The sequence below is a fragment of the Falco cherrug genome, chromosome 2 (genome assembly GCF_023634085.1).
Source record: "Falco cherrug isolate bFalChe1 chromosome 2, bFalChe1.pri, whole genome shotgun sequence".
NCBI lineage: Eukaryota > Metazoa > Chordata > Aves > Falconiformes > Falconidae > Falco > Falco cherrug.
The window spans coordinates 16065198-16077988 of NC_073698.1; the positions used below are offsets into that span (position 1 = coordinate 16065198).

Genomic DNA, 12791 nt, shown 5'->3' on the forward strand with positions numbered 1-12791 from the left:
TTTCCAATTTGTGACCTTCAGGGTGACTGGTGATAGTTTGATTGTGATCTTTGAAGCAGCTGCAGTCTTGACCTGAGACTGTATCCATCTCACTGGATATGTGCCTATTATCTGGAACATTTACACGGTTTTCATCATGAATCATATACACCTGTTCCTATAATATGGTGCATATGCCAAGGTACAGCTGTAAGAAGATACAGCAACAGGAGGTACCTTTGAGATCTGAATTTCCTGAGTTCTGTGTCATATATCAATATCAATATTTATTTATACTTATCCATTTACATGTAAAGTTTTTTGCTAGAATTACGCACACATTACACATGAATGCTATATAAAGAATAATGCCACCAAGAACAGAAGGGAGGTACAAATTGAGAGTGATTAAAATATGTAAGTGGTGGTCAGCATTTGTGCTGTAATAGTAGCAGTCATTGCTTTTCTTATTATAATTTTTTAAGTCAGTAGAGAAGTGACATGAATTAAGGAATAAGATAATGAAAGTATAATGTAGACTGTGCTTGAAGAATCGTACCTATTTATGAAAATCCAAAGGAAACTGAAATACAAAAAAGCCCTCAGTAATAAAATCTTAATTTAATGCATGACCTAATCACAGATGTCAGCCAGTTTTAGTTGAAGTGAATACTGTTAGGAAATAATATAATCTTAAGTTTACATTCCTCATACTGAATGGATTCTAGTTTGTGTAATCATGTAAATTTATACGTACTGAATGAGCTGAATTTTTTTTTTTATACTGCCTCGATTGAATGTTTTCAAAGATGCACTTTAGAGGACATAGGTTGTCTCTTCTTTCATTATTAAGTATTTTACAGTATTCAGTAATTACATAATATTTGTATTTTACTTCATCATCATCATCATGTGACTAATTAAATTCTTTGGATTTCTTTTAATGGTAGGGTTGGACCAAGTTTTATGAATTTTCTTTGTCTGATCTCCGTGCTGGTTTTGACATTATTGATAGACTCTTTGAGGGTAAGCCACTTCTTAAGGAAAGATTTCTCACCTCTGTAATGTTACCCCTCTGAATGTCTCTCCTTTAAAATTCTTAGAATATTAAAAAAATTCACAGTAATTTTTATAAACTGGTTTCCTTGCCTGATTGTTTTGTTTTGAGTTTGGACTGTGGGGCCATTCTGTTTAAAGGCTGCTTTGAACATTTTGCATTTGAATCTTCATTGGAACATTTTCACAAATATAAACATATGACGAGGTAGGTAGGTAATTACTTCAGTATGGGAAATAGTCTGACCCTCAAACAGCTGCATTTAGGCTTATTAGACTTTTCTGGATGTAGATCCAGACTCTGAGGGATATGGCTGTTTTAGTAAATGAGTAAGGGCTGAACACAGACTCAAAAACTATTCCATGATCAGGTTATTTTTTTCCTATATTTGCTTATACAGACTGGTATTTTTGTAGGCAGCAACAAGGCATGGTTTGTCAGATAGCAGAGCCTGGGGACTCTCCAATAGGCAGCAGGTAGGATGTTACCTTATTTCAGGGCAAAAGAGAGTTTAGATGTATGGATGCAAGCCACCTTGTGCCATCTGACCTTGCAAATAGGACCTGTCCATTTTACCATTAGTAGAGAACTTGCAGGAAGAGCTTGATCTTTCTACAACACTTGGGTAACAGTGAAGATGCTGCAAGGCTCATCACCAGTAAGCAAAGTTAGAAACACAGGGTGAATCATAATTCCATTTTTGGGAGGTTGGATAAACTAATAGTTTCTTTGTGCCAAGAACTGTTCTGCTGAGCTTGAGTCCAGAGTAATAAACAGGAAATGCAGAAGTGCCTGGAAGATGAACAGAAGTGCCTGGAAGATGAAGTCTTCTGTCCCCCATATTTTGAATAAATGAATTGAAAATTAATTGAATATCAATGAAATCTTCATAACGAAACTCACTGTTAGATAGAGCCTACTTCATTGTTCTGTTAAGTAGTGTAGTCTGTTAATGCTAGTTAATATGAAATAGATAATTAAAAAAAATCTTTGCATTTTATATAATTTCAAAGTAAAGTTAGGAACTGATGTTTAGAGATGGTGTATGATCATTGACTTAAATTAGATTTATGGATGATTAATACTTCTGGAATTGCACCTTAGTTATACAGACTTGAAACGCAGTCATGTAAAGAAGTTCGAGCATTAACCATCAATGATAATCATTAATCTAATCATTAACTGTTGCTGTGAAGATAACTCTTCTTTGAAAGCAATGATTGAGGTGTTTGGAAACAATAGTTACCACCAATAAATGCCCCCCCCCCCTCCCCCAAAAAAAAAGTAATTACTGCTTCGTTTTTTCAAGGGACTTTAAGAAATACCTTTTTGCTCAAGTTTTACCTGCGTGTGAAAGCTATGGAGTATAAGTAGATCATTGTCCCATGTTGTTATTTTGGAAAACTGTGATAGAAGGGAGGGAAAATAAGTTAATTTGAACTTGTGGGATATAACTAAGCCAGAGTAATGTAATTGCAACATCAGTCTGGCCAGGAAACTAATAGTAACGTCTTAGTTTTATGTGCTATGTTGTGTGATTTATAATGATTTACAGAGTACCTGTCCTGGACCTCTTTGTGTGTGAAAGATATGACATTTCCAGTAATGTTATCTATTTTGAGCATGACCTCATTTTGCTTCAGTCAATCAGTTTTTTATGAGATCAGATGGTACTTTGACACAAAATAGTGTACAAAATTTTGAACAAGGGAAATTGTTTTTATTTATGACAGAGGAACACAAAATGCTAATAGCATCAGTTCTGAAATGCATATAACCAATTGGTTTATCTCCAATAAAAAGCACTTCAAGACCTAATTAATATTTCTAATAACTCATTTTGAAATACAGTAAGCATTTGTTTTATCAATGACATGTATTTACAAACCTGTTGAAGTTTCTTCAACTCTTACTATTTGGTACTATAGAAGAAAAACAATTTGAATTTAATTATTTAATGTCTTTATATTTTTCATTGAAGAACTGCAATGACAAGAAGAAATGCTTATGATGCAATGCTATCCATTGATGCAAAACTAATATTAATTAAATAATTTATAGGTTCCAAAGATTTTCAGTGGGAATTTGTGCATGGTTTGTTTGAAAATGCAATTTATGGAGGCCGTGTAGATAATTACTTCGATATGAGGGTTCTTCGGTCCTACTTGGAGCAGCTTTTCAATTCACGAGTCATTGGCAGTTTAAATGCTAGAGGCAAGAAGATGACTAGTTTCCCGTATGCAATCTCCTTACCGAATTCCTGCAGTATTTTGGTAGGTATACATCTTCTATCACCTAATATAGAAAAACCAAAATAAGGTATTTACAGGGATTATTCTTGAAAGTATTCCCACAAAGAAAACCAGCGTTACAATCCAAAGGATGCCTCCATTTATTTAAGACTTCTTTTGTGTGGAGCACTAATTTTTAAGTTGCCAGAACTGTTCTGCTAGTCTGTTCAATCAGTCTCCTATTTTATGATACCTGATTGGACTACGGTGCAGAGCAGCATAGTTATGAAGAGCTGAGTAAAAGAAATAGGGTCAATTTATGGCAAAGACAGATATCATTACATTTATATATAACTTAATATGTTAACATAATAGCACTTTTGTACAGACTACTAAGCATTCTTATAACTTCCAGATTATATGGGAAAATCTAAATATATCTCCTTATTTGCAAAATATATCAACATTCTGACAGAATCTGCTAACTTGCCCTGAAGGGTGGATGACATTTTATTTCGAGATGAATATGCATTCTGATTCTCCTTTAGTATTCCTCTAGTGTAAACAAGAGAGAATTCGACAGTCTAAAGAACTGATTTCTCCCTATCCTTTCACATACAGTTGTTACTATTACGATTCATTTGCATTTTAATGTAGGCCTCCATGCTAGATCTTCAATACGAGTTGATGTAAATGGAATTATACCAGTTAAAATAAATTGCTGTTGTTTGGCATTCTCTACCTGGATTCTGAGTGTTTAGGTTTGGGGGTGCTTTATTTTTTTACTTTAAATATGACAATTGTTTTCTATAGTTGTGCTGAGTTAATACCATAAAGAGAGAAGGAATAAACGAATCAAGTTGGTCTCTATTCTTGTAGATAATACGGTCAAATAGATGAACCTTTCTTCTTGCCTGCAATGCATTTAATATATTTCCTTTAGTTATATGATTATTTATGTGAGAGTTCGTACTTTTATGTCTTAAATAATTTTCTGCAACTAGTTTTGATTAGTAGAACACTAATAATAAAGCTAAGTTTTTATTACCAAAGTTAATTGGAATAATATCTCTTACTAAATAGCGTTCCCTTGGTGTTTGGTGTAGAAGTCTGCTACTATTGTTATCTCTGAAGTGAGATTCCCTGTCAAAGTAAATTGTGCACACCTAGGACATGCTCCTGCAAGCCAAGGACAAAAGGCACATGATACAATGCAATAGGGAAGAGCCATACTTTCAAATAAATATTTTTGCCTTCAAAGCCACATAAAAGAGACATTCAGCACCATTAGTCTACCTTAGTCTGCAAGGCCTCTTTCTGTTTTGTACAAGAGTGACATCACTAGTGACTATTACACTATAACAACTATTGATGCTATTCTGCATCTCCCGTGATCACACAAACCTATTTTTACCTGAATTATTTCCCTTTCTTTGAGTGGTAATATATTCATAGATTTAAATAGAAGTGAATGCTCTTCATTTTATAAATATGTATTATACTCTATTATTTGAATTCCAAATGTCAGAATCTTTTTTTATATTGTTATATTGATCTTACTTTTAAGTTTTCAACAGAAGTATTGTAAATACTTTTCAGAGTCAGTCAGCATATTTTTCTTTTCAGTTGATAGCATCACTGTAATGAGAATTACTTTTTGCTTTTTTAGAGTGGAAACTCTGTATAAAAGAAGATAGTTTTTTATTAAATAAAATTGAGAAATTTATAAATAAGATTACCAAGATATGTCATGTGTTATATACTTGCTTTAATCTTTGTGTTATGCAGTGCACTTAATGAAATTCTTTTCAGCATACACTGTTAATTTCTTGAGCTGAAAAAAAAGTTCCCTCGATTACATTTATTCTTTGCTTTTAATGCAGGATTATCGTAATATTATTGAAAGCCTTCCAGAGGATGATAAACCTGACTTTTTTGGCCTGCCTGCTAATATTGCTCGTTCATCACAACGTATAATCAGTTCCCAGGTAAAGTTTCATTTTTCATTGACCTCTGAATCTTTTCTGCATCCAATATAAGCTAGAGAACCCAACCACCTGTTCATAGATATGAATTTCCTTAAGAAAGTCAGAGTAAATGGAGGGGGTTTTGGAATATGTTGCTTTTATCTGTAGAATATATTAATATAATAACAGTTGTATTTAGTTACAAGTATATTTGTTTAGGATTTAAATAAACAAAGAATTATTCAGAAAGTTTACAGCAATATAATTCAGTTCATATTGAATAGTATCTATGTATATAAGTAGTATCACTAGTTCTATTTATACTGTTGATCTAACTCCCATTAATGGTATAGTTCTTACAGCTGCTGTTCACTGCAAGTTATGGTTTTAGTTTTGGTCATCAAATTCTAATACAGTAGTTTGACAGCTAGAATATGAGTAACATTTTATGCTTTTTCTGAAGGAGAAATTCTGAAGAAATTCCCCAGTAATCAGAATTCTATCTTTACTATTAAAATGTGAAATTTTCTTCTGGGGAAAAAAAAAAAGAAAAAAAAGTCTTCTTACTGGAGAATAGCATATAACTACTTAGGCATGTCATAATGAAATTCTCAACATAATGAAAAGTATGTTCCAGGGGTTATGTAGATCTTAGTTTAAAAATTTAAATATTTTCATTATTGCTTTAGCCGTAAGATACGGCAGATGGCTATATTATAGTCAAAAATTCTCAACTCTCATTTAATTGCAGTCTAGTGCCAGATTTGAATATATGTTTAATATGTGAGAATGCAATTCTTTTAGTGCTGGAGTAATAGGCAATAATAAAAAAAAATTCACCTCCTTGTTTTAGAGTTGTATGTATAAACCTCAGACTTGGGTAAGTGACGTGGGTCGCCCATTATGACGGGTACTATTAAAGGCACAGCTGGGAAGCTATTCTTCTCACCATTTGTGTAGCCAGAAAATACTGAGTGTCTCTATTATTCTCCTCATAATTTCTATTTTGTCAATTTAAGAAGGGAAAAGATGAAGTGATTTGAACTCTGAATGGCTTCATCATCAATATGGTGTTTGGTTTGTTGGACAAAGCTTTTCATAGTCAATACTTTACCACTTCCCTTAGGTGTCAATTCAGTTGCCTAAAAATTGGTATCTTGCATCATATGGAAATGCCCTAGTGTATTTAATATACCTACTAGCAGTTGCCACATATGATACAGGACCCAAGTGAATAATTTTTCTTGTCGGGCTAGCAACTGGAAGGCAGGGGCAAAATGGCACTAGAAGCCAGTGTTTAAATAACTGGTTCCCACAGCTTGTGTACCCTGATCCAGGAAAAGCATGGATCTGTAGGTCCTGTGTAATATCTGCCTATCCTTAACATTTTCTTGGATAACATACAGACTCTCAAATGGCATTATGTGTAACAACTGAATTGAACCATTAAGGCCTAGAGTCCAGGGAGGAGTTTGACTGAGAAGTGGCTGTATCTCAGCTTGAGTTAAAATTTGGTAATGCTCACAGGCAAGTTAAAGTCCACCTTTTGTTTATTCAGGTTTGCTGGGCATTCTAATACCTTTTAGCTCAAATATGGAGCAAGTTCAGGACTTTGAGGCAAAGCTTAAATTCTGTATTTCATTTTTTTCCCATTGCTTTTTAGTTAAGTCTGGGTGAGAGCACACGATAACTGTATAAATGCAATTAAACATAAATCTTTAATTAGTGATCAGCATAGTTTATTGGATTGGTAAATTGCATCAGATAACATGAAATTAAGAACTTTATATCAGAGCTGTGAAGTGAACTGGTCTTTATATTAAGGCTTTCTTTAATTTTCTGCACAGCCCTAGCATAGTGTCTTATATAAGTACAAATTACGTGGGGGAAAAAAAAAAAAACCAACAAAAAAATCGAAGCATAGAATACCAGATTGGAAGGAACTTCAAGGACTGTCTGGTCCAACCTTTCTTGGCAAAATCAAATGGAAGTTCCCTATAATTGGAATTCCCTATAATTTCAAGACTTAGAATTACAGTTTTAAAAAAGGTATCTATTTGTTTGCTCACATTCGCCTAACAAGGGCTTCATGCAGAAATTTGTTGGTATAGACCTTTGCTCTGTTAAAAAAAAAAAAATTGGCTTTGTTGAATATCAAATATAGTACTGGTAAATCTGTTTAAATACATCTGTTCACTTAACTTGACAATACAGCTATGGATTTATTTGTTTTATTAGTAGCACACAAAACTGTAAAGCTATATAAAGACAAATCAGTAGGATGAGGGTGCATGGGTAATACACTGAGCTTGAGAACTCCTCTATTCCAAAGACAAAAATTGCAGCAGGACTCAATGTACCTCTCTGATTTTATCTTAATATCTTTTATGTAAACATTAACTTTAAACACTTTTGTTTCTGTCAGATGCACTGTAGACTGCTGATTATTTTATTTATTTCAGGTACGCTCACATAACTTGTTAAGAGCTGCAGTTGTTAAAAATGTTAGTATTTGAAAATAAGTCCTTAGTTAACCTCCATGCAATCAGAATAGATTCATAGTTCCTTTGTGAAAGGAAATAGGTAATCAATGCAGTTACATGCAGACTCACACTCTACTGAACTGGTTCATCATAGCGTTGATTATAACCTATGAACTACGGATTATAAACTTGAAAATATGAGACTGTTGTAGTTACAGGTTTGTGAGATGCTTCTTTGTCATATGAGAGATTTCCTTATCCTTCCAGTAATAGTTTTGGTACTTCTTTAAGCTTTAGGCAATTTAGGTAACTGAAATGGGAGATTTTTCTTAAATTGTCTTTCTACCAACCATGAATCCTACTTTCTTATTTCTGAGCTATGAATCCCATTTCGTAACAGTTTGGCAGCTGTCTTAGATCCATAGGTGATCCCATGCCATGGTTCACAATCTGAAATGGAATGATTGCCTTCTAACAGAAGTGTTTCTCATAAATCCATTGTCAAGCTAAAGCAGAGAAAAGCTGAATGAATAAGGTAGTGAGAAATAAATTGCTACCAGCTCAGTCGCCGTGTCACTAACACCAGAAAGGTGAAATTTAATACGGTGTCTTCTACTTCACTGATTCTGTGCTAAGTATGTGGTATATTCTCTTACAATTCATGTCTACTGTCCCATGTAGTTTCTCATCTACTAGCTGTTGTCATTCCTCTGTCTGTATTTTTACTAGCATCTTTTTCCTTGTGCAGATATACACAGAACTGTATCTTCCTCACCACTGAACACAGAATTAGGGGAAGTAGTTTTTCTCTGAAACTTACATACTTGGAAGTTACTTGTCTAAACCAACTGATAGCAATTTTGACTTTAGTCATATGTTTGGGCTCAGAGATTTAAAATAATCATTCGGATATACATTGACTTTAAATAAATTCTAATTAACAATCTTTTTATCAGTTCAAAATTTTTTTACCTAAATATTGAAACAGGTAGCACTATGATCTATTCTATTAACCACAGAGTTAAACTAATGTAATTCTGTTAAAAGAAATCTGGTAATATTTTATTACATTGTTTCACTACACAAGATAGAATTGGATAATAGAAATGTAGATTTTTATATAGACTTGCTATTAATTTTATTTACATTTGATGTATAGAAATGGTAGTTTGTATTGATGCAGCAACACTTTGCTGTAGCAGAAATTTGCTGCAGCACACTGCAGCAATTTGCAGTCATGCAGAGATTTCTTCTGTAACCTACTGCATTGCTGATGTCTGGCTAAACCTAAAACAGCACTAAAAAGAAATGGACTTTTTTTCAGTAACCTTGTAAATATTGATTATATTCACAGCTTTTCTGTTTTCCAGCAGAGAACTTAAATTCTAATTTAAAAGCTGAATATCACTAGCTGTATTATTTTAATATTGGCAATTACTAGAATTCAATTAATAGAAATTTCATCTTACGATATTCTGTAGTGTAATTCAGAGAGGATTAATGCTGCGTGCATATGGGTAAAAGCCGTTTTGTTTTTAAGGAAATATTAGACTTGAATAAATGTGATCTTTTCAGAAACATGACAACGTTTTTTTCTATATTTTGTCCTAAGTTGCTTTATGTAAGTAGAGCTAGGTAAATTTTTAGAGGTCGTATTTCTAGATTTCACTGTGGCTCTTTGGTTCTGCCTTACCTACTCTCACAACGAGCCTTTGATACATCATCCCTTAGGTTGAATATAGTCATGAATAGCCTTCCGTCTCTTGCTTTGTTCTCTCTGCCGAACAGTGCAGTTAAAATAGAAAAGAACTCAGCTGACAGTGCAGCTGCCGGAGTCGACATAGCTCGTCCTGTCTATTTTACACCAGGTAGAGATTTTCTGTACAGCTGCAACCCAAGTTTACTCACACTCAGCAAGAGGTCTCACCATTTGGTTGCAGTCATGCTCCTTTCTTCTGGTCTGATAAACACTGTATTTTTGCCTGCATACTGGCCTGTGTTCAGGTGGTTTAATCTCCCAGTCTAACCTATAACCAATGAGAAGAGCAGTCAGAATATGTGGAGGTTTGCTTTAGGTTGCAGATGGATGAGAAGGGTCTGTAATTTAGATCTCTCCCCAGTCACCTTCTTGCAAAGCAGGCTTTTGGCTTTGATGTACTTGTCTCTTATTCTTGGGACCATATTTCTGTTCTTTCATGAATTCCTATGAACCAATTTCATCCTTTATTATAATTTTTAATAGAACCATACATAAAGTGTCTTAGTCAAAATAACATTTATCATATGTGATAAATAGATTTTTTTACAGACTGAAACAGACAGGCCTGCGTATGTATTTTTACACTTAGATAAGCAGTAAGAGCTATCTTGTTCTGTGCAGGATTATACTTGCAACTAATATGTCTTACTGCCAGTAACCACCCTAGGAAGGTGAAATGAGAACTCAGGGCCATTGCTTTGTCTCCCTCCTTTCTTTGCACAGCAGACTTAGTCATTACAGGCACTCCTTAGAGAGTGTAACATTTGAAGCCTTCTGTTAGCGCTGTGTGATCCCATCAAACCCTGTCAAATGGCTATGCCTGCAAATGACTACAGCCTGTAACTAGTAGCTATGTATGATCAGTTGACTGGTTAAATGAAACATTCTCCAATAATATAGTAAACATTTTGTGAAAAAAGCCATTCAGTAACTGCCAAGTTATCCAAGACTCTTTCAATATGACTGCCGATGATAATCAGTATGGCTAGCAGTGAGTTTGCTTAATGCTAATTTCTATATAGAATACTGTCTATAATTAATAATATCTTGCATCAGGAACTCGGTGTTCTTTTACACATACAGATTCATAAAGCCTCACAGAGACTATTGTATGACACAGGTAAGTCTCAGTAAGGTTAGAGAATGTGGTTTTTTGGTATTTTCATGGTCAAATGAATACGCTTTCTCACACATATCACGCAAGGATAAAGGATAGTTACAGTCTCTCTGCATACTAGTACAGCATCTTGATTCTTCTGTGTCCACCATGCCAGTAATGGCAAGTGGAAGGCAAGCCTGTAGACTTACAGTTCACGTTTTAGGACCTCTTGTGGGTGATTGTGCATACCTAATTGAAACCCGCATTTTAAACTTTGTGTGGAGGACTGTCTCCTATGACTGGGACCCCACACTGGAGCAGGAGAAGAGAATGAGGAGGAAGGAGTGGCAGAGACAACATGTCACGAACTGACCGCAACCCTCATTCCCCATCCCCTTGTACCACTCAGGTGGAAGAGACAGAAAAGTTGGGAATGCAAATGAGCCCAGGAAGAAAGGAGGGATGGGGGCACAGTGTTTTAAGATTTAGTTTTATTTCTCATTATCCTGCTCTGATTTGATTGGTACTAAATTAAATTAATTTCCCAGGCCAAGTTTGTTTTTCCTGTGACAGTAATTGCTGAGTCATCTCCATGTCCTTAACTCGACCTACAAGCCTTTTGCTATATTTTCTCCCACCACCATCCTGCTGAGGAGGAATGAAACAGTGGCTTTGGTGAGCACCTGACAGCCAGGCAAGGTCAACCCACCGCATCTTCAAAGTGCTTAAAAGCATCACAGATGTAAAATAATCCTTTGGGCTTCAGATTGAAGAGCCCACAGACTATACTTACCAATTTTTAAATGAAATAATATAAAATTATTTAATTATCGATTTTATATACCAATTAAAATGTTGAACTGTGAATACTCATAACTTCAAATAAGTGGATTCCAATTCATTCCAACTGAAGTTGCTGGGAGTATTTCTCCTATATTTTGTCCTTTGTAATTTTATTTGATTTTGAACCGAACCAGTGATACTCCGCACTTCTGATGGTTCAGATTTTGCAGCAGCATTACTTGCTTTAATAACCTGTTTCAGACAAATTTTGTAGTCTCGAATATAATCTAAATCAGACTAGTATTTTCTGTGGCAGAGTAGAGGATATAGGGCAATTTAATTTTCCCAGATACATTTCTCTCAAACACAGTTGCATGCTTGTCTCCACCTGTTTTGTCTCAGAGTGATGGGAATCCCTCTCACTTCTCCCAGTTAGCAAGTCCGTTATTTTTATTATCTGAAAGGAATTGCAGAAGGATGGTTCCTTGCAATACTCCTTTTTCTTTTAATCCTAGATATTTATCTCAGCTTCTTTGATAGTAATTGATTCTGCTTTTCTGTCCCATTTAACTACTCTCAAAATATCTTCATTGAATCTAGCTGGTATTCATGAAGGCACCATAAAACTATGAAGAGTGAAACAATTCCTGTAACATTAACATGCTTTTTTTATTATTATTGTTAACAAGAGAACTGGCTTGCTCTTTGACATATTTAAATGAATGCCTTTCCCATCATGGTATACTCTAGGTGCTCTCTTCTGACCTTCTGTCCCTCCATTTCTCTTTGGACTTTGGTCATCATGACCTGAACAAACCTAGTTTAAAGCTCTGCTTGCCAGTAGCAAGCCTGTCGGCAGATACTCTTTTTACATTTTGTCAAATGGATGATGTTGTCTGCCCCTGGCTTGTCAGTCTCTCTCAGACAAGGTGTAACAGCCATGACAGCCAAAGTCATGTCTGCAGCAGCCCAGCTCTGCAACTAAGTGTTGTGACCTGGTTCCATGGTCATATGCATCCATTTGTGTCCCATTCCCTTCACAAGCAGAACTGGGGAGAACACCACCTGAGTCCCCATGGCCAGGGTCATCTACCACTTCCTCTGAATGGCACTGGTTCTGATCCATGAGTCAGACTCAGGTAGCCCACATGCCTCCCTGGCAGAATTTTTCTTCTTCACCTGTTTCTACTCATTCTGCAATTGCACATCTGCAGGTGGAGAAAGAGCCTTTTCCTTCTTGCTGGAAGTCACAACCTTCTTTTATTTACCAGTATGGACATAATCTTTCAGGTGCTCAATACAGGATGGCAGATAAACTAACATAACACAAAAAAACATTTTCTATACTAAGGATGCTATTAATCTAAGAAAGCTTTATTTTTCTCAGAATTAGGTGCCTAATCTTATGGTTATCTAGGCTTCCTGTATGTTAC

At 35.1% G+C, this 12791-nt stretch overlaps 1 protein-coding gene across 2 annotated transcripts in view; it reads left to right on the forward strand.

Annotated features, from left to right (window-relative positions):
• DYNC2H1 (dynein cytoplasmic 2 heavy chain 1) overlaps nucleotides 1-12791 on the forward strand; it is a 177938-nt gene that overhangs the window by 109928 nt on the left and 55219 nt on the right. For both annotated transcript variants that reach the window (XM_055701234.1, XM_055701235.1), the window contains exons 80-82: nucleotides 930-1005; nucleotides 3098-3309; nucleotides 5151-5255. In XM_055701234.1, coding sequence (XP_055557209.1) covers nucleotides 930-1005; nucleotides 3098-3309; nucleotides 5151-5255 — 393 coding nt within the window. The remainder of the gene's footprint in view (nucleotides 1-929; nucleotides 1006-3097; nucleotides 3310-5150; nucleotides 5256-12791) is intronic.